At 46.0% G+C, this 25,738-nt stretch overlaps 1 protein-coding gene and 1 long non-coding RNA gene across 25 annotated transcripts in view; one reads left to right on the forward strand and one right to left on the reverse strand.

Annotated features, from left to right (window-relative positions):
• PRRC2B (proline rich coiled-coil 2B) overlaps positions 1-21,784 on the reverse strand; it is a 43,754-nt gene extending 21,970 nt beyond the window's left edge. For 12 of the 24 annotated variants that reach the window (XR_001558669.3, XR_001558668.3, XR_014936271.1 and 9 more), the window contains exons 1-13: positions 21,630-21,784; positions 10,686-10,853; positions 10,260-10,437; positions 9,944-10,046; positions 8,902-8,974; positions 6,186-6,329; positions 5,263-5,504; positions 4,735-4,856; positions 4,182-4,324; positions 3,533-3,623; positions 3,004-3,196; positions 2,315-2,630; positions 1,496-1,671 (exon numbers count right to left, since the gene is read on the reverse strand). Coding sequence is in view for 20 of the 24 variants with exons in the window: in XM_085521289.1 (XP_085377415.1) it covers positions 1,496-1,671; positions 2,315-2,630; positions 3,004-3,196; positions 3,533-3,623; positions 4,182-4,324; positions 4,735-4,856; positions 5,263-5,504; positions 6,186-6,329; positions 8,902-8,974; positions 9,944-10,046; positions 10,260-10,437; positions 10,686-10,800 (1,896 nt within the window). In the remaining 4 variants the exon portion in view is untranslated. Of the gene's footprint in view, positions 1-1,495; positions 1,672-2,314; positions 2,631-3,003; positions 3,197-3,532; positions 3,624-4,181; positions 4,325-4,729; positions 4,857-5,262; positions 5,505-6,185; positions 6,330-8,901; positions 8,975-9,495; positions 9,594-9,943; positions 10,047-10,259; positions 10,438-10,685; positions 10,854-21,284; positions 21,513-21,581 lie in introns of those variants that run through there. The other 12 variants (XM_085521287.1, XM_085521285.1, XM_085521284.1 and 9 more) reach the window with 7 other exon arrangements.
• Positions 21,785-21,873: 89 nt separating this feature from the next.
• On the forward strand, positions 21,874-22,438 carry LOC146757455 (uncharacterized). Its single transcript, XR_014936286.1, has 2 exons — positions 21,874-22,082; positions 22,282-22,438. It is a non-coding gene; the product is annotated as an uncharacterized LOC146757455 (long non-coding RNA).
• The last annotated feature ends 3,300 nt before the right edge of the window (positions 22,439-25,738 follow it).

A 25,738-nucleotide genomic window follows, 5' to 3' on the forward strand; every position in this document is an offset into this window, starting at 1 on the left:
GCATTGATGGCATTAAGTTTTTTCTTTTCATGAAACCACTGCAACACAAGCCACCTAATATACGAACTGCCTCATACATGCTAACAACACAAAGGGGGGGAGAAAATACAATGAAAATTTAATGTTCTTCCAGTAACAATGACCCGAGGTATTAATGGTATGACAGCAAAGACATCCAATTATTTTAGCTCCAGAGCATCTCTTAAGGGTAACACCAACATCTGTTGCTGCACGTTTGATTCATGAAAATGTCACAGGGAATAGCCATGAGAGTAATTAAGCTTCCAAGCAAAGTCAAATCTTCACCTCTTTGCTAAGGTTTGCAGGGGAGTTGATAACATCACATTTCAAATGGTTATTCTATGAAGACTGACAATTAACACTGTTATAACAAGCCTGAGTATTGCTGCTGCCCAAAGGAGAGAGGCTCGCTGCCGCAGGGAAGGCTGGATAGCATACATGACATATAAAGTACTGCAAAGCTGGGAAACAGAAGACACGTGAAGCAATTCAGACTAGTTTCTCAGTGCCCAGAAAGAATTGTCTATGAAACAAGACAAATACATACTTGTGCTGCATGGAAAATACTGATCAACAAGAGCCTCACACAGAAAGAAACTAAGTTGTATAGAAAATCAGAGCAGATGTAAAAAATCACCTACCTCTGCAAAGGCAGGAGGAAATGGAACAAGAAGCGTACTACTTTATACCTCTCACATTCAGTCCAGAAGCAGAGTTCAACCAACTCTCAACCCTGGCAGGCAAATGGCTACCCACACCAAACGGAGTAAGCATACAGAAAGCATTAAATCAAATGGAAATGGCTGGTCCCCAAAGAAATCAGCCTCCTTTCCCTTGGCCTGAATATTCAGCACCCCGTCACTGCAGCAGTGCTGAAGAGCACCAGCTTCTATTCTGTGACAGGGAATAAGAACAGGAATCCACCAGGTTTACTACCAGCCAAAAGCGTTAGATACTTTGCTGGATCTGTAAGTACCAACACAGCCACTACTGCTTTTTGACCCTGAACACAGGAAGGTGGAAGTCCCTGGCTTTCAGTACATGCACACATTTGCAAATCAGAGCTCTGCTACACACCACATTGTCCTAAGATGTCACACTGTCAGGAGATGCAGAGACAACAGTGCCAGACAAGTCGACATCTCTGACAGCATCTACTTTTCTCCCAGGCAAGTGAGAAACCTGGCCTGCCCACGCCTCTCCCCAGTCACAGAAAACTGTTAGCACAACAGCTCCAGCATAAGAGGCAAAAAAAAAAAAAAATCATGTAACCTACACAGGGAGCCCTTTCATGGGTGTTACATAGTAGACATCTGTGATCAAGAACAGGGAAAAAAAAGCTAGAGGAGAACCAGCAGCTGTCACCTCCCAGCCCAAGGATCGGTTGGTTACCTGACTCTGACAGCATTGAAAATCAGGCAGACAGCTGTTACATAGGGGTCCAAAGTGGTGGGGAAGGAGTAACACCTATTACCTGCTGCTGTTGCCTCTGGAATCGTGGGGGAAGAGACTTCTGGTATTTGCTAAATTCCTGTGCTGGGGATGGAGCTTCTCTGAGTTCCTCCTCACTGCTGCTTTGAGGTGCTGCTGGGGCAGGAGTCTCCTCTTCCAGATAGCCAGAGACATCCTGCGTGTGAAACTCAGGGGTTGCTGGAGAGAGGAAAATAAGCCTTGATGAGTCCTGCCCAAAACACAGTTTGTGCATACATCAGAGAAAATATACCCAAGTGCAGACACATCCTGATTGTGTTACGTGGTTGAACTTTACTACAGTCATATGTAGCACCTCACAATATGTGATCTGCCCTTACAGCTCTTGTTTTGGATTCTGAAATCCTCCTCTGCTATCAGCCTTCTGCTTCAGCACTGTGGGACAAAGTCCATTCGCTCTGTTACTCCTTGAATTTGTTAACACTTCCCAATAAAATGATGCTGTGACCAGCAGCCTCATCACAAATAACATCATCTGACCATGGCAAGTCTAGGAGGCCTACTCCAACAAGGACTCTGACAGCACAGCTAATTGACATGGTTAAAATAAGCAAGGAAGTTCATGCTTGTTTCCTTGTTTTAATAGTTAGGTTGCTTTTTATTTTTCCTCCTCTCCCCTCAAGTAAACTTTCATCATCAGCCCAAAATACCCCACAGAATACATGAGGCAGCTCATCTCTTAGGCACCACCCCCAAATGCTCCCTCTTCCAGGAACTCTCCCTCAGCTCAGGGGAAAGTTCAGCACAATCACACAAAAAACAACAAAAAACAGTTTTTACAAGGCAAGCAATGCTTCTGTACCTCTACGGAAAGCATGACCATTCTCTTGCACGGTATTTTTCTCTGTGTTTGAGGGTCGCACGTCCTCATTCTCTGTGTGTTTCTGGGTCTCCCCACTCTTTTGAGCCAGTTTGCATTTCTGATCAAGTTGCTTCAGCTTGGCAGCACAGGCTGCCAGACGCTCCTCCCTGGCTCGCCGCTCCTCCTCCTCCCTTCGCTTCCTGGCCCGTTCAACAGCCTCAGAGATCTCAGAGTGCACAAATTTCTGTCTCAGTGGCAGTTTTTCTTCTTTATCCTCAAGGGACTGCTGTCTCAGAGCACTTCCCTGTGAGGGCTTCTACCAAAGGAAAAACATTTCTCAGTAATCATGACTCAAACGTATACCCTACCTTGAGCTCTGCATCCCATGATGAGAAAAATCCCCTCTTGCCTGCTATCATCCTTCTCTATCCTCATGCATACAAATCCCCTTTCAGTGAGGAGTCACTGCTATCTACTTCAGTATCTCCATTTTCTGTCTGACAGCCCCACTGCTTGGGACCAGCTTCAATTTTCTCTTGCTAGTGGCAGTGCAGTACACATAAGCAAAGAATTGCGAAATTCATCAACGTGCCACTCTCAGTATTGTGTCTGGGAGGCCTCTTAAGGACAGCGATATGTCACATCCACTAGCTCAGCAGAACAAGCTTATGCACATCAGCTCAGACTACCTGGTATTCAGACGTAGAGTTCCACCCATTGATCTTCCTTGGTGGCTGCTGTGAATCCTGCACTTTCCGGACTGACCGAGACAAACCGACTGAGTCGCTCCAGTTTTTTCCTTCCTCCACGGTGTGTTTGACATCTGCACTGTCTGCAGAGCTCATGGACAACTGCCGCTGCCTTCTGGGATCCCAGCTGTTCCTATCATAAAAAAAAAACAAAGATTTGCTATTACATTTGCAACTTGCCTCAAAAAGCATTTGAGGACTCCCTCATCAAGCAGCAACGATAACAGACTGTAACAGAAACAAAGAATCTAAACAAAACAAACACCAGTCCAAGCAATGGGCTTTTCCTCCCAAGGTGCTTAAGGAGTTGTTCACTGCTGCGCAGCTTGGCACTTAGCTCTATGACCCAATGCACACCCTTGAGGTCCATTCAAAGACTGGCATGTGGAATCAACAAAATCAGTATAAGCAGGGAGAAAGAAAATACAAAAATTTCAATTTCATGGATGTGGATGCAGCCAGTTCTTACCATTTCTGCCGTCCATCTTTAAGAGATTCTTCTTCTTCCTCATCTTCACTAAACTTCAGTTTCTCAGAGTAATCCACTTCATCATGAATGCCTGAGAAGGGAGAATTGGAAAAGGGGCACATTAGAAAAAAGAAAAAGTTCCTGCCTCAGAAATCTCATACCTTCTCCAGCACTGTAATAGACACAGCACAGGTTCTGGAAATTACATGATTAGCAAGAAATCACACTGCTAAACAGCAGGTTGATCCCAAAATAGAAGCAGTAAACAGCTTAGGGAAGAAGGCTGCAAGTAAGGAGACAGCTATCAAACTAAACTGCATAACTGCATACTGCCAGAACTGAAAAGGTGAGACTAGCTCTTCACTGCTCTCATATCCTACTGCTGCTTGGTGTTATCAGCTTTTAGGAGTCTTCAGATCCAGTTCCTAGAGTCCTGTGATGGAAGGATCAGAAGGATCCATTGTGTCATCATGTACACCAAGAGCACCTTCACAACTGCACTGACCATCCCTTTCTCCCCCTTATCCATTCTACAGTAGTGAAATAGAGCCACTAGAACTTTCTGGCAATTCCACTCTGCAGGGAGGAGCAGTTACTTTGCTTTACCTGCTAAGTCATTGCTTGAAGCTAAATGACAGAGGTACTGTACCTGCCCATCCATCATCCGCATCATTATCTAGTTCATCCAGCCCCTTCAGGTTCTCTGCATTGATAATGGTGGGTCGAGGTGCTCTCTCTACCAGCTGCCGAAGTGGACGTGCTGGGCGAGACAGGCCAAGCCTGTTCTCTTTTCTACAGACAGATGCAAAAATATTGGTTAGAAACAGAAGAACGTGTAGTTGACTTTGTAACAGCAACTCAGCCATTTTCTACCAATTATATAGAAGGAATCTCTAGTATCTCTCCCTGTTCAGCAAAACTTCTCTTCCATATCTACCTAGTACTCACTTCCTAGGGCTGCAAACCTGCCAGTCCACAATCACACACACACCTACTTTACACATCTACCTGCTCCTGAGATGCACAGTGCTCAGTGTCATGTGACACTTCAGGTGCTGCTATAGTTAGAGCAAAGCACTGACCTCTGGGTAAAAATCAGGCATTCTTTTTAGCTACCTACAACTTCACCCAAACAACAAGCGTAAGGCTTGTGTCACACATCAAAAGCAGCCTATCAAGTGGGACAGTCATGGAAACCTTACCCATCCTGGTCGTTCATCTGGTATTGTCTGAAAGGGACACGGGGCTCAAGCCGAACTTGAGGAACAGGGAAAGACCCTCGTTCCAATGGTGCAGGGGTCTCAGATGGCTGTTGTGGACACATCTGGAACAAGACAAAGCGTAAGAGCCTGTATTTTCACTACCACAAGCAGGTTTACCCAGATTAGATTACACACAGGCACAGTAGCTGTAACTATGCAAAGTTAAAACAAATGTATAATGTCTGGCTAACAGATACATCACCTCTCCAGCTCTAGAAAAGCAGGAACTTTTCCTTGGGCTGAGCAAGGCTGTGGCTGTTTCATTTCTCCCTGGAGCACATAAGTGCTATGCCACTCTAACTTGAAAGGGTAAACATACAATAGGGAAAACTAAAAATAGATGAAGGATCCCTGAGCAAGTTCCAGGAAGCAATTGAAAGAAAAACGCTATTTTATCTGACTTTCTCAACACGCATAATATTATGAGAAGCAAAGATATTATAGGGCTTTGTGACAAGTGCAACTTACAAAAGCAGGTAGCATGTCATGGTATGTAGGTGGCTGGTAGACATTTCCCATGAACTGCGAAGCCCCTCTGCGGACAGGCTGAGCTGGGCGGAGAGACGGCTCCTTAGGATCGCTGGCACTCACTGAGGAGGGGGCTCCGTCTCCAGTGCTAGAGGTCTTGCTGCCCAGCTCAGCAGGGGAGGCGGTCAGAGATGTGGCAGAGGTTATGTTCCTCCCACCGCCCTCCCTCCAACTCGTGACATCTGGAAAGGAGGTAATAATTAAGTTAACATTTGTGAATGTAACCACTTCAACTGAAATGCAACACTGAAATGATCTGGTCAAGCCCTAATTACTCTAAGAATGTAGAAAAACATCAGGGAAATTTCCAGACACATTATTTTTCCCAAGAGACCTGAAGCATCAGCTGCTACGAGGTAATTACTGCACCAATGGTGTCCTTATTTGTCAATAAGGCTCAATTTCAACCAGAACTCCTTCACCCATCTCTGCAGTCCTCATTCCACAAAATTAAAAGCAATCAGATCAAACATAAGTGCTCAAAGACAGGACTAAACCACACGCTCACTTCACCTGTAACTCTCCCCTACCCTGAGGGAAGATGCCTGTTTTGCAGCATCACTATATTAAAAGTCACAAAACAAAGTCAACCTCCCCCTATTCTGATACACAGCAGTTTTAATGAAAAACTCTGGTATATTGCAGCGTGTATTAGCAGACTGGAAGATGCAACTCCAGCACCCAATATGATGAACTTTACATACAAATCCACAGTCTTTGCTAAGCAATATATAGGAGCTTATAGAAGACAAAAGTAGGGATGGAATATCTGACAGGACAGTGAAATGGAACCCCCTGCCCAAAGTAAACCTATGGGATTCCAGTTGTGAGCTGGGGTAAGGCAGAAATACACATCCACTTACTCTGGGGGCGGAGGCTTGGTCCTGGCCCATACGACAGATCTAAGGCGCCCTTTTCTTTGCCAACCTTGTCCTGCTCGCCAGCTGCTTTCAGCGTCGGAAATTCCTCGGGAGAGAAGGATAACAGTCGGCTTGAGGCCCTTGAACCTGTCAGACAAATAAGCATGGGACTCAGATCGTTCCACTCTTCCAACTCCCTTATGAGATCACCCTGAAAACACGTTTCCCAAGAATCAGTGCACCCAGCAAATTTAAACCCAACTTACTACCATACCTGCACCTCCGATCACATCCAAAACCCTTTCACAAGCTGCCACCAACTCTACAAGTCACAATTTAGTCTTCACTAAATACTTCCACAGTCTCGAGATTTTCATTTAAACTCTCAGATTCATCAGAGTCAGAGTAAACTTTCTCAGCTTTCAATTATTTCTGTGCAGCACAAAATTCAGACTGAGGCAGAGATGCAAATTCCACAAGGCTTACAAATGATATTCTCTTTCCCAGTATTTGACATTTCTATTCAGACTTCTACTTAAATCTCACTCCACTGGGGCACTCTACTGTTAAAGATTTCTGGCAATAGAGTCGGTGAAAGATCACAGATAAGGACTAAGTGCAATATGCCACTTCCCAGCTCTCCTCCTCGCTGCAGCGTTTTTAAGATGCAGATCACTACCCAGAGCAGGCCAGGATCATCTTCTGTCATTGGAAGATTGTTTTGCTGAGTCACCCTAGAATGAAAGCTCTCTCTCTTCTGAAGATCTGGCAGCGACTGGGAAACAAAACAGCAGTTCTATGAAATTTGTTAACGCTGACTAAAAAGAATCTGTCTGCATTTTTACATTCCTCTTTTTCAGAACTGTTTCTTTGTGTTACTTGGCTAATCCTCCTTCAGAATTATCTCACTAAAAGCATCAGCAGTGACTACTGAAGACCTAACAAAAGAGTCTAATATTGACTCTTTAGGGCAAAGATAGGAAGTCTGGCTTAAGTCATTAGCACTTTCTGGAATCTGCACACTGCACAAAGTCTCCCTCCTGAAGATTCTCACAGAAGAAACTGCCAATTGCTGAGTGTAACATCACCTGACACATGTTCATCTTTTCTGCTGCATTCTACTGAACTAGAATAACAATGAGAACATTAACAACATTTAACTGTCCTTCAAGACAAACTCCTCCATCCCAATCCCCAGGCTGTATTAGTTTTATCCCTGTGGGTAGGGCTGCAAAATATAATGACCGCTAATGGGTAGGCATTAACAATTTGCACTATAACCCTAGGCAGTATCGCACTGAGAAAAGTCTGGAGCCTGTTTCAGTAATGGTTTCATTGTCTTTCTTTCTTTCCCTCAAAATGTCCCTTATATGGAAGAAACAGACACAGAGCAGTTCATCTGTAATTTACTAGTTCACATTAGTTTAGGATATACCCCTCTCTGAGAGAAAATTTAACAGCAATGACACCTACAAGAGCCAAAAGCAAAAGACTTCTCTGTCAATACTACTAGAAAAGTAATTGTTCACTGCCAGAAAAGAAGTGCATGAATGGGGTGGCCTGACAAATTCTTTCAGCCAGATTTCTGATACTTCTGTAATTCAATCATCTTCTAAGTTGCTCTTTAGTCACATATGCAACTCTTCTTGGGCTGAGAACTCCACACTGATAAGGCTGTGGCCTAGAGTTTTCAAAGTCTTTAAGAGCACTGTTAGAAGATCGGATTTCAAGAGGACTGCACAGGAAGGAACCCTGCAGAGCAACAGTCTAAAAAACGTACCAATTAACCAAAAAGCCTTTTCATTGTCCATCAACTTCAAGCAGGCATAAGTTTCTGTTTTAACATTTCACCTTTGATAAACACCCTCTCACTAAGCAACTCATTTAATTTAGGATAGGCTGGTACCCTCCATTACTGCAATCTGTGGATGTCTCAGTTCTTCGCAAAGAGAAAGCCACCTATCTCTGCAGTTTAATTTGGTGTCTCATGGCTTCCAGTCTATCCACATTAAACTCTGGAACTGAGCCATCTCACCAAAGTTTAAGTACTTGAAATTACCTTCTATGTGGAAATAAATGTATCTGAAGTCAACTAAACTCCCAGTTTATGTTAACACTGTTCCAGGATCCTTAGTCAAGCAGAAGTGGTAAGCTGCACAGTTACCAAGAGAGACATCAGGCATCAGCTGAGGTGGAAGCAAGGGCATCCTGCAGCAGGTGGAATGTCATTTCCACCATGGACCCTTCACCCAAGGACAACGCATACAGCCTCCCCCAAACATTAACCATCACAGGCTTATTCCAACCACCTCACTAAGCCACACTCCCCATGCTACCAGCCATGAAAACATAATTTTCAGTCTCTGATGTCCCATTTTCTTCTAATCCAAACCCTTTTCTCCTCCACTCTCTTCTGCTTCTATTTAAAAACCGCTCTAGGCTGAGGAAGATGACACTGGCACTCTGGTTCAGAGCAACAATAAGACATGCTCTGCCCAAGCTGTGTCTTGTGCTTGAGAGACATCAATTAATGCAGTTGCATCATTCCATCCATGCAGATTCAAAACAGGATTCATGTGGCCATACTGCACTGTAACCAACACAGCTGTGTGCCATTAGGCACCAGTCTAGACAGGGAGGGCAGAAAGAAATGGAGTCCACCCCAACTCATGCCTGAGAGAAGCATGTATCCAGCTCTCTTTCTGTTCATCATACTCACCACCTTCTAGTCCTGCTGGCTTTCCATTCAGCTGTGCCCATGACTTTGGTCCACCTGGCACTGAATTTGTACTCTGAAAATACAATAAAGTCACAACAAAACCAAAACAAACAAGAAAATGCCCAAAGATCAGTTAATTACTCCTCGTTTCCTGGGTAGTTCTTGTTACAGTCCAGGTATCACTGGCTACCATAGGCGTCCCATTTGTTGCTGGGCCTTAAGTTAACTGCACCCCACTCCAGTGCGTTATGTGATGCTACAGTGAAAATACTCTTCTGCCCTGCCTTTATACTCTTCTCAGCTTCACCAACTGAAGCTGAGCTTTATTTTCTCAAACCATTCTTTTTCCTTTCCTACCTCCAATAAATCTTTCTCTTTGTTCTGTTGCATTTTCCCAAACTGGACATCTTAATCTTCTAGATTTGTTCCATGCTATACCTCAGCTTGAAGGCTATTCTGTTTCTCATGCATTAACTACTCTTTTCAAATCACAACTTGCCCTAATTTTCCTGAACCGCTAGGGCTAGAACTGGAAGCATGAAATCCACAGCACATGGGGACAGGTCCTTGCACTCTCTGAGAAAACTTTCTTACTTGCCAGTAGTTTTTTCAGGTCCTGACACTGGCTACTTCTCCCACATGACCACATCTCTTCTTATCAAGTCTCATCAGGCTGGGAACAAGAGCTGGATCTGTTGTCACCAAGCGACACTTGAATTAGACCCAAAGAAAAATAGTTTACAAGTGCTAACCAGCCATCCCGCATTCCAGCCATTCTTTCTAGATTGAAACTAGACTTTCCCCATACACTTGAAAGGTATAGAGGTAATGTGCACAAAGTTGCACTGTAACTGCAACACTTTATTCCTGAGGCACAGCAACTTGAAGTCAAGAGTCAATTGCAGAAGAATTGATTACACAGCAGCTGTTCTGTACGCTATAGTCTGACAATTCTTACTTGCAGGTGGCAACAGACAATTAAAGGAAGCCCTCAAGCTGACTGGGCACAAAGGAAACAGTGACAGAGACCACTTGTGCCTACCTCCTGAGCGATTGACTGTGTCGGCTTCTGTAAATTGGAGACAGATTTCTGCAAACCCTGCTGCAGCAGCGACTCCTGCAGCTGTGCAGCCGTCGCACTGGAACTGGGAAAGAACAGCAGAGGTGAGATCAAACAGAAAGAAAGGCAAAACAACAAGCAACTCTGGCAATATATAACAGCTGCTAAATATCATGCTACTTTTGGTTTTGCACTGGCCTGAAGAACAGAACCGATCTTTCCAAGGTTCAACACAGCACATCAGTGCAGAATTGCTGCTGCCATTTACCTGACAATAGCAAAAAGCAGTTCTGCCTACCTCTTTTGGTCTGATTGATCCTGCTTGTTTGCCCATCCTGTACCGTCTTTGGGTACTATAATGACGTTGGGGTCGTTTCCTTTGTTCTCAGACTTCAAGCTAGGCAAGTTTGCAGGAGGTGGCATGCGCCGAGCAGCAGCAACTTTTCCAAGACTCTGTAAGCCATGTCTAGGAATAACTAGTGAGAAGGGAACACAAGAATGAATGAAAAATGAAAAGGCCCACTGTCCTCCAGGTGCTTTGCTAGAATTCCTCCACGACTCTAAAATAATAGCAGCTCAGTAGCAAAACCAATCATTTTCCTTCAAGTCCAGATATCAACAGTTGAGTAACCCTGCTTCCTCCCATTTAGGCATCCTATCCAACCTAACTAGCTCTGCAACAGCACTTAGAGAATCGCAGAAGATTTCTGAAGGCATTCCTTACCTGTAGTTCTGATAGCTTCTATTGACTTTCCTTTATACTTATCAAACAGGCTGAGAGTCGAGTACTTGCTTTTCCCATCCTTTCCCTTGGTTATTTGCCCCAAACGATCGGACATTGCGATGAAATGTCATCTAGTAAGGAAATTTCTCTGCGCCGCTCCCAATCTGCCTTTTAATGAAAGAGAAGCAGGAAAATGCCATCAGATTACCTTGCCATGATTACGTAAAAAGCAAACATGTGCGACTGTTAGAACAGCACACTGGATACTGGGTTTCACTACCATCACTGTTCTCCCCCTCCCAGCTGCAAAAAGCTTGTGGGATTTATGATTCATAAACTACATTAAAATAACTGCAGGAACACATTTCTCATGGCATCTTTTTTTATTTTCTTCTGCCAACTCCAGCACTTACAGAACTGAACTCCTTTAAGTATGAGCATACAAGGAGTGAGGTCAACTTGGTCCTTGCTTAAAAGAATGAATCTTTACAATAAGCAGCTACACACAATGACTCCTCAATAAGAAAGTAAGTACGGTATCCTTTCCAACACTGGAATGTATCATTGGGTTTCCTGCTGAACTCCTGGTAGCTGGGCTTGTTACATCTAAGACAGCACTTACTGAAGGTAACAGAATTATTTCCTCTAATTCCTTTTCCCTATCTGTTGGCTACAAGAGAGAGCTGAGGAGTGAATAGAACAGGTTCAACTACAAACCCTGAAAACATTTCATAAGAAATACACTGTATGTTCTGTTGCTGGCACCTCCAAGTACCACTTTTAGCTATAAATGTGCTTTTCACAATAGGTATGGCTTGCTAATTTCTCACTCTGATTCCTGCCTGCACAATGCACTGTGATTCATAGCATTCACTCAAGTCTGCTTTCTTTTTTGGGCTCTTGGAGCCTAGGACAAAGCTGAATACAAGTTCCATTGACAAACATACATCTCAGCAAATGAAGCCTTGCTTACTTTCAATGGATGTTTCTTTTAGGTATTGTATTTATAATTCCCTGTTCTCACTTTTCCACAAACCTAGAAGCTTAATCTAACCTTTTCACATGTCATTTAGATTTCCAGATTTCTTCTCGTAAAAATCTCCATTTTAAGCCTAACACTGCTGGCAGTTGTATTATACCATCTGCCAGGTCCTATCTTACAGTTTCCCACTGTGTTCTGGAGTAACAAAACACTGTTATATATCAGACCTACCCACCCTTCACCCTTTCTGAAACTCATTCAGCTGCAATCACGCTCCCAACACAGCCAGAAATCATTCAGCATTCTGAAAGAGACCATCTCTGACCAGAGGCTATAGCTTCTCCCAGTACTGCCTTATCAAACACCATTTCTGGGTAAGAGGATTAGTCCATGGCATTATGAACAAAATAAGCACCTTCCACAGCCAAGCTGGAGAGTCAGTTTGAGAATGTACTGCAAACCTGCAGAGAGCCAAGTAAAACCTACCTAAAGATTGAGGCCAGGGAGCAAGTTTCAAACCAATAAACCTGGCACCTTGCAGTGAATGCCCTGCAGCGCAAGGATTTAAACCAGGAGCAAAGTGATCTGGTGTGCAAGGCAGCAAGTGGAGAGATAGAGAAGCACTTTCTGTCACTCTAATAGCATCCACACAACACTCAGAAGCACCACCAGGCTCCTCCACGCATCCCTCACAGCCAGGCTGCTGCTCTGGGCTGCAGTGTGAATGCCTGCAGAGGCAGCAGTGCTGACCAGCATCCCCAAAAAACCTTCTCCTGCATAGCAGCAAATGGATCTTTGGCTCCAGTCTGGTTGCATCTTTGCTCGAGCGATTACCATACACCAAAGAAAACTCATTTCCCTATTTCCACCACATTTTATCAGTGGGATAAATAAAAAAAGAGAAGAACGCTGTTTAGAGCAGACTTAGCAGGAAAGCAGATGCTGCACTGAGCAATACCCTGTTCAAACCAGCAGGGTCGCAGGCAGAATAGCAGGGGGAACCATGCACTATCCCACAGCCACCTCACCTGCAGGTACGTACTGAGCCCCAAGGTGAGAGCTGGCCTGGACCCCACCAACCCTGCATCAGCCTTACAAATCCCAAGCAGTAACATCCATTTTAAGGTTCAGAAAACTACAAACGAGATCAAATTATTAGGCATGAGAATAAAACAACAGCTATCACATCCAGTTCAGGAATTAGAAAGGTCCCAAGTTCCTGAAAGTCAGCATGCAAACAGCATACGGGTAACACTGCCAAAGAGAAACCCTGACAACAAGTTATGTAACTGGGTCTCAGCTGCCTCCTGATTACATCTGATATCATCAGAAGGATGCAGGAGGAATAAACAAGCACTTCAATGCAGAGGAGCTGGGGTCATGCTGGGAAAGAACCTCTAGTCAAACACTCCGGGACAGCCAGAACTGTTGTCTGGATAAGTAAAATTCATGACTACTTTGAACTCCTTCAATGCTTTGAAGCTGAAAATGTGAAGTGCAGCTCTGTTTGTGCACAACATAACAGCGTGAACTGCAAAGGGAAACATGAATCCATGGGGAAATGAGGGATTTCTGCATGCAAAAAGGTTACAGCAGTGCTGGGCACCTGCAGGACAGAGCTGTCCCCGAGTCACCTGGCACTGTGTCACACACTGAGCCTCCAAAGGCCATCATGATACTGCCCTATTTTCCCAACACACAGCCTGACAGGGAATCCAAGCAGAGATTGTTAAAGCCTTCCAGTCTTGCAGAGCAAAGCAGTTTCTGAGAAAAATCAAGTTAATTGAGACCTAAACTGACAGCTCGCATCATTATTAGGGGAGTCAGAAGCAGAAGGCTGATGCTGACATGTGAAAACTGACAGCCTCTGACCTGTGCTCCACGACCGATCGTTGACCCTGAAGAAAGCATTATTCTCTGTTACGGAGAACTAAAAATCCATCACCTACATTTCTGCAAGGTGTCTCTCTGGGTTTATAGATGTCTCTGGGGGAAGGTTTGCTATCAGCATTAGCACCCAGCTTAGCTCTTTCCAATCTCAGGACTAGCAATATCCAGGGACAGCACCAGAGTGTGAAATACTGAGCATCTCAGAGGAACCTGAGCACACTGCAGCGTGACAGGTTACAACAGAAGCCCCAGGGTACAAATAACATGCCAAAATTACTTTCTGGACAGAGAGCTCCTCTATCTCTGTGTCTTCATGTCCTCATCGTGCTACCCTGGATCTCATCTGCGGGTACTGACACTGTCTACACTCCATTTTAATGGGATACATTTTTATCCAGGCAGCATTTATGTCCTGGATCTGCAGCAGGGATCCACCATACACAGGTACATGGCCCTGCAAAAAGAGCCCTGTGAAAAGCTGGAGCTATTGGCACTGGTTAACAAGTGGAAACCTCTGAGCTGAAAACACAGCCAAAGGGAAATACCCCTGACAAACAGGATTGTCTACAAAGCTCTTTGTAAATTCCTGTAGGAAGGAGGCAGGGCTGCTAGAGTTTTTATTCACAAGACTTCAATGGAGCTCAAATACCTGGAAGCCAGCCAGCCTTAATTGAAAAGGGCAAACAGATTGATCAAAGGTAACACACACACACACACACACACACACTAGAAGGAACCACTCCAGCTCCTCACAAACCACCAAGCACAATCACTTGGGCAAAGCCATGGACCAATGCAGATTCTTTGTTGTAGACTCACACTCCTTGCTCCTTAAACAGCAGCAGACACAAACACAAAACAAAGCAACAGGATGGAGGTTCATGCTGAAAAGGCTTTTCTTCAGATCAGGAAGACTCTTGACCATAAATTTTCAAATTCACAGGTTGAAAGAGTTGAATTGTACTTCCAGAAATGAGAAGCTGCTTAGAGTTGATGTTAAACTGAAGTCTACTGTGGTTACTAACATTACCTGTAACGTGAGACCTTCTCAAAATCATAGTATAGTTTTACAGATCAGCAGTGTTCACTTGTCCTTAAATACACACAGTCTTTTTTTTGCTACTAACCCTCAGAGCTTAATGCTTATCTGCCAACAGGGAGATCCACTGCTCCTGGAACATGCCCCATCAAGAACCACCTACCCATGGAACAGCCACCACCTGCCTCAGCAATGAAAGATGCCACTGGCTGCCATTCAAAGAGCTTTGGTCAAACAGCACAACCAGCTGCTCCAGGGATTGGGGCCAGATGCACTTTTGTCCTGTAGGAGACCTCCTTGGTCCAGGCAGGGATGAGCACTGATAGGAAAGGGACCAGATGAGCAAGCAATTTCCAAGAGCAAGGGGGAAACCATCAGGAGAATATCAGCATCTGAATATGAAGTCAATAGGATCTGCACAGTAGAGCTGTGCAGCAGACAGGCTGTACCAAAAGCCCAGGCCACAAGAAGCCTCTCTGTCAGTCTGTCGCACTGCCCAGGAAAAGCTGTTAAGATTTGTTCAAAAGTCTGAAAAAAAAGAAAAAAATCCTGCCAGATGAGAGAAACAAGCCAGCATTCTGCAGTGCAGAGAGATGGAAAACCCTTAGCAAACAGGGCTCATGATTCACCAGGGGGGACTCTCCTTGCAATCCTTTTAATTCTAAACAATTCCAGCTGCTCTCTGCATTGTCTCCTGCGAATCTTCTCTCCCTGTAAAAAAATGAGAGACCAGGATTCCATCTTCCATGATTGATTGCAGAGGTATGCTGCTAGCTGAGTAATGCTGTCAGAGGCTGTCTGCCAACAGACCTGCCTGCTGGTCAGCCTGCCCATCACACCTCAGAGCCAAGCCTGACTTTGAGACATGCAGCAGGAGCACAGAGATGAGAGGCAAGTCTTCTGGACAACAAAGGATTCAGCCCAGGGTATTATGGTCTCTATGCAGAGCTAAAACCTGACGGAGCACAGAGGGCATGCTCTATAAAATGATCTGACCTCATTTTTTTTCAGCTGTCTCCACCAGGTTCACCTGCTGCCCCACTCATAAACATACCAACAGGTCAGCAATCACAGCTCCTAGTACTGAAGCATTGGGCAGCCCCAGGTTTGGCCTGTGAGCTACAAATGCCTCACCTCTCTGCTAAACAGCTTTTCCAGCGCTGAACAAGCAAGGAGCAGAGAGAGACATCCAAAAAGCATGGACTTGTAACTTACTGTGAAACATAATGCAGACTGGAGCCTGGAGAAGAGCTCAACTGTATTTACAAAGAAACATTAACTCGCTCTGGACAGACAATGCTGCACCCTGAGGAGGGCCCCTGAACTCCAGTAACTCCTTTCCTAGCAGCACCAAAGCCACGTTTTTTCTACCCAACTACCCCATCATGCAACAATGAAGGAATCAACCCCTAAACGCCAGTCTGTCACAAAGGAATAACTGTATCTTTAACCCAAGAAGAAGCACTGGAGGGCTTTCATACCTTTCAGAACAAGAAATTGATCTGAAGTGGAGCATCCTGGAAGCACTGCCTGTTAGCAGCATCGCACTCTTTGCCCTCTCATCCAGGCCATAAAGATGTTTGAGGAGACTGGTCCCAATACAGACCTCAGCTCAGAGCTGAAACACTCCAACCATAATATACCTGAAGTGGTTCTGCCTTTCACTTCACTCTGCTCTGATTCCTCTGAGAGCTGAACGTTCAGGTTAAGTACAAAGATACAATGTTCCGTTCCATCAACACTTAAAGTAAGGAGGACTATCACAAACCAGCAACGTTGATACAAACAGAAAGCACTACCATAATGCTCTGTTAGTAAAACCTGTTTAAAAGCCTCCTGGCAGGATTCAGCTGAACTCTTAAGGTAAGCTGAGCATTCAGGTACCTGAACAGCAACAGACTGTGAGTAACTAGTCCAGATCTCCTTAGGGGGTTCCAAAGCAAACATCATCAGTTCTATTTTACAAGTAACCAAGGCAGGGAAACAGCAGTTGCTCAAGTAACACTGCAGGCAGTGCCATAGGTCCCAGAGCTCAGGTGTCTGTCCCTGCCTCTCGGCACATCCTTGACCCTGTTCTGCATGCAGAAGCCATGCAAACCTGAGCTGCTAAGACTTACAGAAAGCAGTTCTTGAGTAAAATCATGAAGGAGCAAAGTGTCAAAAAGAAAAAAAAAATTAAAAATAGTCAAAACAGGAAGGAATATATTGCAGCAGCACCTGGAATGTCTAGAATGGTGTTTCCTTCAGTGGAAGAGACCCTATAGGGTAGAGAAATCACCCATGTAAGTTCTGAGGTCATTGCATGAAGTCTTTCTGACTGACAGCTGAACTCACCACATCTGGCTCCAAGCTGGCAAACACACTTCCACTGCTAACAACCAAACCCAATCACTGCATTTTAAGGCTGTAAAACTATCTCTGTCTTGCATACGGAGTCCTCAAACTCTTACCAAACAGGCTTTCACTAGTCACATCAAGAATACTCATGTATCTGAAGTGAGACACAGCAAGATGTGAAACACATGGCCTGCCCCCTCAGCTCACCCTTGAAGAGCCTGATACAACCAGGGCAAGGGACAAGCCAAAGGGCTGCAATCCAGGCTGCTGCCAGGGAACAGATGCCTTCAAAGGAGCAACCACACACACATCCTTCCAGTGAAGTTGCAAAGAGCATTTCACAAATCCTTCATCTGGTCCCATGCTCAGGAATTTACTGCACCTCTACGCAAACACAGGTTTTATAGCTAATGAGACTGGAGATGTCACAGATTCAGGAGCTGGAAGGAGAGCAAAGCTGCCAGTCTTCAGGGTTACAATGTTTTTTTCAGAAACAAAGAAAGCTCCTTCCACATAAAGGCCATCAGTTGTTGAGTAAGCAGTTCTGTCTTCCCCTGCCTCAGGAAGGATCGTGCTGTAATAGGGAGGTGGGAGCTCACCTTGTGCCAGCACGCCTCCCTCCCCCTGACCTAAGCTTTGGGAGCTCCTCACTACACTTCCAGACCAGCTGCTGACTTGACAGCCTCATCTCCCACTCAGGTTTAGTACAGAAGGTGATCTTCACAAAGGCTAAAGACAAAACGCAATGCTATCAAACCATAAGCAGTAAACACCAATCCTTCAGTTCACATTACGGAAAGGCTCCCACAAGCCCCAGCTGAGCCAGTCTGTCCAGAACCATTCCTTCCCCGTGTGCTGACATAGCTTCTATGGCAGGCACCATGACCACGCTGCAGGGCACAGAGCTGCCCTGGCAAAGGCTGAATAGATCTTTCTCTATCAGATTTCACCCACTTCCCACAGCCATCAAGACTGACACAGCGGGTTCAAACCATTAATAAGATTACAAGCGGTTCAGACAAGCCTGCAGTTCACTTACACTGCAGATACTGAAGCTTCCAAGAAAGTATTCCTTGAGGTTCTCTGGTTTTAACAATACCAGGGCAATGCAGCATTTCATAGCAACCCTTCTTCCAGGACTCCTATTCATAGGAGCCATTTGCACTACAGATGAATGCTGAGAATGCTAAAAAGAATCTGCTGGGAAAAGGACACAGGTACAAAGTGGGGAAAAAACTGCAACGATACGTGCAGTTTTACTCAGTACTCTGAAGCAGGGTGAGGCTGCAAGGCTCAATGGACAACAATGCCATTCAGACCATGCACAGAACATCTGGACTATGCTGAGCTGGACAGGAAGCAGAAGCGTCTCATAGATGCTTTAATTCACACAGATATTTTCAGTGCATAACTAGCAAGGTGTCATCTCTTGTTGTCCAGAGTGAAAAGTGACACCACAGAACTATGCAGCTCTGCTGAGTGGCAGAGCAAGAAACAGACCCTCCGACTGACTTTGTGGGGCTGGAAAGCACTCTCTAAATCACTCATGAGCACAGCAAGGAGCAACACAAAGTCCTGGGCCAGGGGAACTCTGGAGGTGCAGGCTGTGCTGGGAGAACACTGCCAACTCCATACATTGCTTTTACTACAGCAGGATCACAGCCATCACCAGAAGCAACATTGTGCTCAGATGCAGAGCACTAACACGGTAGTAAAACTTGAATCTCATGAAAGCACTCCTAAATAATTGGCCATAAAGTTTTGGTTGCTAGGTGGGAGCTCAATTCTTGGGTTATTTAAGAAGATAAAACCATACTCTGTACTATTTCAACCATTAAGAAACATTTCTTGAGCATGCCCCTACTCCCCTGCCGGCTTTGCAGCCCACTCCAAACTCTGAACAAGAGCACACAAGGCTTTTGTACAGGGCTCCCAGCCCACACACAGGTAGGAACAGCTGAAGAACCCACCCCACTGCAGAACGCTTCCAAAAAAATACCACTATATTCCCACACAAAAAGTGCCTGTGGGAGGTGAAGTCCCAACACGAGCTCCTCAAACCTGCTTGGCTCAATGCAGCACCATTAACAGCAAGTGTGGTGTCTAAAACATCTAAACAGCAACCCAGGAAGGACTCTTCCACTAAACCCCTTCCAATAGGATGCCATCTGTGTGAACACCGCATTCTGCTCCTCTTTGTGCCACTCACCTGAACTTCAAAGGCTATCAAGGATGCTCCCAGCACCTAACCCAAGCCCTCTGTGCATTTCAAGTACTGCACTGCAATAGCATAGTCTTTTTGGCCATATCCAAGCATACCATTAAGCAAGCCCTCAGTTGCTTGCCCTTGTGTTTCCTTTTTAAGCCTCCATACTTTAGTCTGGCCTCCTCTTTCACTTTTGCCTATTCCAAATCCTGCCATTACTTCTTCCACTGCAACCAAAAGTGCTTCCAATAGTCCTCCATAAATTAACACCTACGGTCCCTTTAGATGGTTGGACTCCATGATCTTGGAATGCGTTTTCCAATCTAGATTCTAATTCAGAAAGATGCAACAGAGAGCTCTCATCCCTTCCAGCTCAATGTAGGTGCTCAGTACCAGGCACTGAACACATACTGTGACCCCATTCAGAATGGGGCACACACCTCTTAACACCCCCAAACATCCCCCTGTCCTCACAGAGCCCACAGCACATCAAGCTTCCATACAAACCAAATGCCAGACAAGGAGCGCTGCAGTGCTACCACACCAGCTTCCAGCCCACCTGAGTTACAGCTCCAGTGCTTCCAAAGAAGAACACAAAGCACACAGGATTCACAGCTACACAGTTCCTAGCAGGTTTGTTCTCCTCTCTGTTAACAAGGAGAGAACTGCTTGTCCCCCAGCTTTTACCTGTTTGCAGCGCTTTCACCTCAATGCCTGATGATACCCGACTGCATTTCTTCTGTTCCAAGTGACAAACTAGTGATAAGGAGCTGAGAAATTATCGACCTATTAGGAGAATGAGTCAGTGCCACATGAAAAACAAAACCCACTTACAAGGTATGAATAGCAAGGAAAGCAAGAGTGATACTGAAACATCACAATCGTTGCCAGCTTGCAGAACACGGGAGGAACACAGTGAAGAAAAGGGAGGCTCAAACAAAACACAACGCCATTCCTTCCTTTAAGAGGCTGTTGGAGTAAATGAGCCTTTGAAGTTAGGCGCTACAGAAAGCTTTAATAGAGGGTTTTATTACAATGTCTCCGTAGAAGTTAAAACCTTCTATTAGGAACCTTTAGAAACATTAGTCAAGATTTATTAAAACCAAGACGTTTTTAAATCCTGCCTCTATTTCCCTGCATTTGGATGGGCTGCTTCCTTACTGTTCCCACTTCAGCTTGGGAAACTCCATCCGAAGTATGTGGTGAGCACCATATAATGCAGTTTCCAAGAGGTCAGATGGGAGAGGTGTTGTTTATCGTGCCCCCAAAATAGATTCTGCTAGCTAGGAAGAACCTCTTCCACCACAGCCCTGAGAGAAAGAGCATCACCCATAGACCCACAAGGATCTGAAGGATCCTGGGTGAACTCCTGATGGAACTGAGGCACACTTACTGTATTTCAATTCAGGTGAAAAACATGGGCAGGTATCTCAACAAGGTAAGTGCTAAGACAAGACAAAGCATTCCACATAAGCCTTGATTCAGTCCTGGAACAAGTGGGATTTCTTCCTTCTGGACTTATTGCAGCTGATGATGCAAAACTGCAACCTGCTTGCACTCACCACCCATTTCTAGAAACAGAATTTCTCAGGTCCTGAGCATTTCTTTATCACGTTATCATCCCCAATACCACTGACAAAGACATGAATGTTCAACAAGCCCACCCCGATCAGACCATCCGAGCCCTTCTGACGTTCACAGGACAAAAACAACAACAAGAAACCCGCAGAGCAAATCAAAGCAACTTTCCTAAGGAGACCCACAACTCCCAGACCTGGTCAGGTTTGATTCCACAGACGAAGAGGTTTGTCGGTATTGATACAAAAAGCGCATATTACGCTTGCTCACATCCACAGCTGCTGAACAAACCCTGCACGGCTCTGAACGCACCCAGGGCCCATCTCAGAGCCACCCCACAGCAGCCTCGCTCCAAGTACCCAAAGCACCTTTACAAACCCACCCACAACTCCCCGAGCACCAGCACCAACTCTCTCATTCCAAACCCCCCATCCCCCTTCTCACCAAGCAGCATTTCAGCTCTCCCAATAACCCTTTCACAGTCTCCCGCACCACAACAAAACAACCCAGAGCCTTCTGGATGCCCCCCCATCGCAGCCTCCCCCTCCTTGTTTTGTCGAGACGAACACAACAGCGCGACGAAAATATCTTTGTGTCACACCCGATGAACCAAACCAGCCGCCATCCTCACGGCCTCCCCCCAGCTCGGGCAGCCCCCAGCCCCGCGGCCTAAGCAGCCCCACGGCCCGGCCAGGCCCCGCAGCCTCACAGCGGGGGCGGCTCGAGGACAATGAAGCGGCTCCAGGCCCAGGGTGCCGCAGCCGCTGGGCCCCGGCTCCATTTTAACGCTGCCTCGTCCCACCTTCCCTCACCCTCCCCTCCCTCCTCCTCCTCCTTCTCCTCCACCCCCCCGGTCCCACTCACCGCCCCGAACATCCACGGCCGCCGCCGCCTCCGGCCCCCGATACCCACCTGCGGGGGTGGCTGGGAGCCGGGAGCGCCTGAGGAGCCGGGTATGGAGCAGTGATGGACGCGGGGCGAGGCGGATGGCGGCGGATTGCGCGGGGGGATGCGGGGCGATACGGGTTCTCGCTGCCGCTCCCTCCTCTCCCTCCTCCTCCTCCCCCGGCCCGGCCTGTCAATCCCGCGCGGGGGGAACCCGCCGCCTCCCTCCTCACAGCGCCGCCTGCAGAGCTCCGCCGGAACGGCGGCTGAGGGCCGAGCCAAGATGGCGGAGGAGGAGGGGAGAAAGGAGCCGAGCCTCCGCCTCAGTGGAGCGAGACGGGAACAAGCGGCCTCGTGAGGCCAACGGTCCCACCTCAGCCTTGAGGGCAGCACAGTGTGAACAGCATCCCTGGTTTGCTCTGAAAATGCTGTAGGAGTCGTCATGAAACACAGTTCTCTGTTCAAGGCATCTTAAACCTTGTGAGTTGTCATCTCAGATTCCATTTCTCCCTTTATTTCTCCATCCCTGTCCTCTAACACTCTTCTAACACCTGAACCTCCCCCGGTTATATTCATCTCTCCCCATTGCATGCTCTGATGCACCAGCTGTGGATTTACAGCTGCTAAATACAGGTGCTTCACCTCAAAGCTGACACTAAAGTTTCAAACCTCTCCTCAGTTTGAGCCATCTTGGAGATATCTTGGACAACCAAGCCTGCAAATATCATGAAGGAATACTGGATCACCCCCTTAAATACGTGTTATACACATGTGTGTGTGGGTATATCAATATATATATGGAATAAACACCTTGGCTCTTGCCCAGAGGAACTGACTTATTCCAAGTTCACCCTTTGATCCAGTGTGCTGATCATGAGAGATGTCAGATCTCAAACACACTGAGAGTGATACAGAGGGAAGAAATGCAGGAACCATTTTCAGGACCATATGTGTTGTTCCTACGGTTCATCTGCACAGCTACTGAAGTTGCCAGGAGCTGAGCTACCCAGAGATGCACCAAACTCATTGCCTGGCTGTTGGATCCCCTCTATCTCTCTATATCAAAATATCTCACTGCTTTGGCATCTCTTCTCACCTTCCCCATCACATTTTGGTGTTATCAGTGCCCTCTAACTTCACTCCTTACAGAGGAGCTCACCTTCCTCCCTGCACTACTGACCTCCCACTGCACAGTATTGATGAGCCATAACAACAAACACCCAACAGCATTATTAGTTGCCCTTCAGAGGCTGGGCACTGTGGGATCCCCTTGCTTTCAGTGACTCATGCAGCCACCTACAACCCAAGCCACTGGCAGGTGACTCACAGACTTGTCCAGGTCAGCGCTATGCACACCTGCTGCTGTAATAAGCAGTTCTCCCAAGGTCTCTGGTGTATCTCCAAGGCAACAATCCAAGGCCAAGGGAATTGATGTGCCAATTAAAGAAAACGCTCGTGCAACCTGTTGTGGAGATCAAAAGGACGCAGTAAGCAAATGAAAGACAATTCCACATTCATTATCATGTGTGTACGCTGCGGCTCCTGCAAACTGATGGCTTCTCCAGCATGCTGAGGCAGCTCCATGGAGCTTTGTCCAGTCTTATGGCACAGGACTGCACTGGGAATGGGCTTCTTTGTATAATCTAAACAGTGAAAAGCCACCACCTGTTCCCATCACAGAAAAGAGTGTCACCAACACAGCTTGGTTTGTGGGGAGGCCACAAAAGCCTTGTCATGAAGTGACAAATTCCTGTGCCATTCTAGAAGTGTCCCACGGCGCTTTTCACTTGCCCATGTATAAATCAGAACTGGTTTCACTGGTGGAATTAGACCCACGGCAGATGGCAGTGAGTAGGGTGAGGTTGGTGAGGTAGAAATCAGCAAACAGGTTTTGCCAGGTTGAAGCTCAGTGCACAGCTCTGTGCAGGATCCGTTCTGCTGCCCACTCTGATTTCTGACCTCTTCCAGAGAGCTGAGTGAATTTCCCCCAGACATGAGAGTCAAATTCAACCCCCTGCTTCCTCTTCCCAAGATTAATTACAACCGAATGCAGGAACCCTGCTGTGTGCTTCATTCTTCCACTAATTAAGAATCCTGTCAAATAGAAAATAACCACTGCAGAGGGCTCACAACCCTGGTATAAGGTTTGTATCTGCAGAAATGTCTTGTGCTCTAAGGCTTCCTAGAATTAATTGAATTACTATTATATTACGCTTTTTCTTCAAACGTTTGCTCTACATCTATAAACCCTCAGCCATGGCTTGCATCATTCAGGCTGGTTTACAGCAGCGCAGACCAAAGACTCAACAGCAGTTGAGTTCATCCAGTTCCTATTCTCATTCAATCCTCGATGCCAGGGAAGGATGGACTCACCAGCTCCTGTCCCAGCGAGGCTGAGGCTCCCAGCCCATCTGATTTGCTGTTTTATTTCCTAGTTATCCCAGGCAGGAGCAGATCCAAGCAGCTGTTGCTCCTCCTAGCTGCTGGATACGGTAAGGCTGTTCCTTTTCTTTATTCCTTTGTGGCCCCTGGGAATGGCAGGTTCTGTATACAAACAAGATGCCATCGAAGTGTTTCCATTTGCTTGTCCTTGTTAAGTCTGCAGACTTACACCATCCTTACTGAGCAAATGCTGGCTGCCCAAAGGACAAACCCAAATGACCATTGAAGGCACTAAAAAAAGGAAATCATTTAAAACAAGGCTGATTAAAAGGAAGAAACTATTTTTCCAAGGAGAAGTGGATTGCTTTCAGCTGCCTTTAGTGCTGAGCGTTGCCTGCAATGAGAACCAAACACCAGTTGCCTGATACTGTGCATATTTTGGAGGCTCTTCATCAGCCATCACTTCAGCTTCTCCCTGGGTATGACTGCAAAACAAAGCTTGAGCTTCTACTGCTCCTGGCTGGGTGATTTTCCCTTCAGCTGTGCTGTTCAAGTGAACAAGGCTGTTCTTCATCCAGACCTAAAAGCTGAAGCTCCTTTTTACTACATCCACTGGGAAGCCTTTCCACAGCCGTGGCTGCATAAACAATATCTGCCAAATCTCCCTTTATTAAAGGGTCTGGAGAAGGGAGAAGATATCAGAACCCAATTATTTGGCATAGGATCCTAGTGAGCACATCTCAAAGTGCAGAAATATTTCTGAGACACTGTGTGACTGTTAAACCAACTTGTCAGGCTTCCATAGCAATTCATAAGCAGGCCTCTGGATTAGGTAAACATATGGGCTTTATTTTGCTCTAAATTGAAGATTAGCAATTGTTCCAAGCAACTCAAGAGCCAGACCTCTGGAGAACCAATGCAGATGCACTGACAACAAAACCCTTCTCTTTAGAAAATGCTATTACACTCACAACCAACCTCGGGGACAAACAGCCCAATATTTCAGGCTGGAAATATGAGCCGCCAGATCTACATGGACAAGGAGGTTTAAACCTCCCAGAAATTGAGCACATGAAAACCCAGTTGCCCCAAATTTATCATAGGCATTTTGAGGAGTTGGATTTGACAACCCATATGGTTCCCTTCCAACTTGGGATATCCTATGATTTGCAATGCCTAATACTCAATTGAGACTTAAACTCGCACATAATCTTGTTACCTTCAAACCCTACAAATGACTACAGATGTGGTAGAGATACAAGTTCAGGGAGGTGTTTGGGTTCACAGCTCCAACTTTCCATCACAGCCATCCAATCCCCCCCACTCCATGTGCCGCAAGACAGCTGTTCTTTCACAGCTCAAAAATATCTCGCTTCCCGCTGCCAAAGGGAACTAGCAGCTGCCTCTGAACGTGATGAAGCTAATGAGAATGAGTGATTTTGTTAGAAATGCTGTAAGCAAGCAGGCTCTGAAAGCACAGCTCTGATCTGCGATGGGATCAGCGCAGCCTGGCCAGCGCGTGCATCTGGCACAAGCAGAATCTGAAGTGATAACCTGTGATTAACAGAGGCTGAAATGATAACTTGTGATTAACACAGGCTGTGGGATTCACCTCCAGAGCCCCCAGGAAAAGGTCATCGTTTGGAACAGCTCCAGAGCTTCACCATTCCTTTTTTTCCCATGGAGGATTTATGAAATGCCACTATGCCTTAGCGAACCATTTTTCCTCCTGACTACATTTGCCCCTTCTGCCT

Source organism: Coturnix japonica, chromosome 21 (assembly GCF_054131305.1).
Source record: "Coturnix japonica strain WE chromosome 21, WE-NBRP24, whole genome shotgun sequence".
NCBI lineage: Eukaryota > Metazoa > Chordata > Aves > Galliformes > Phasianidae > Coturnix > Coturnix japonica.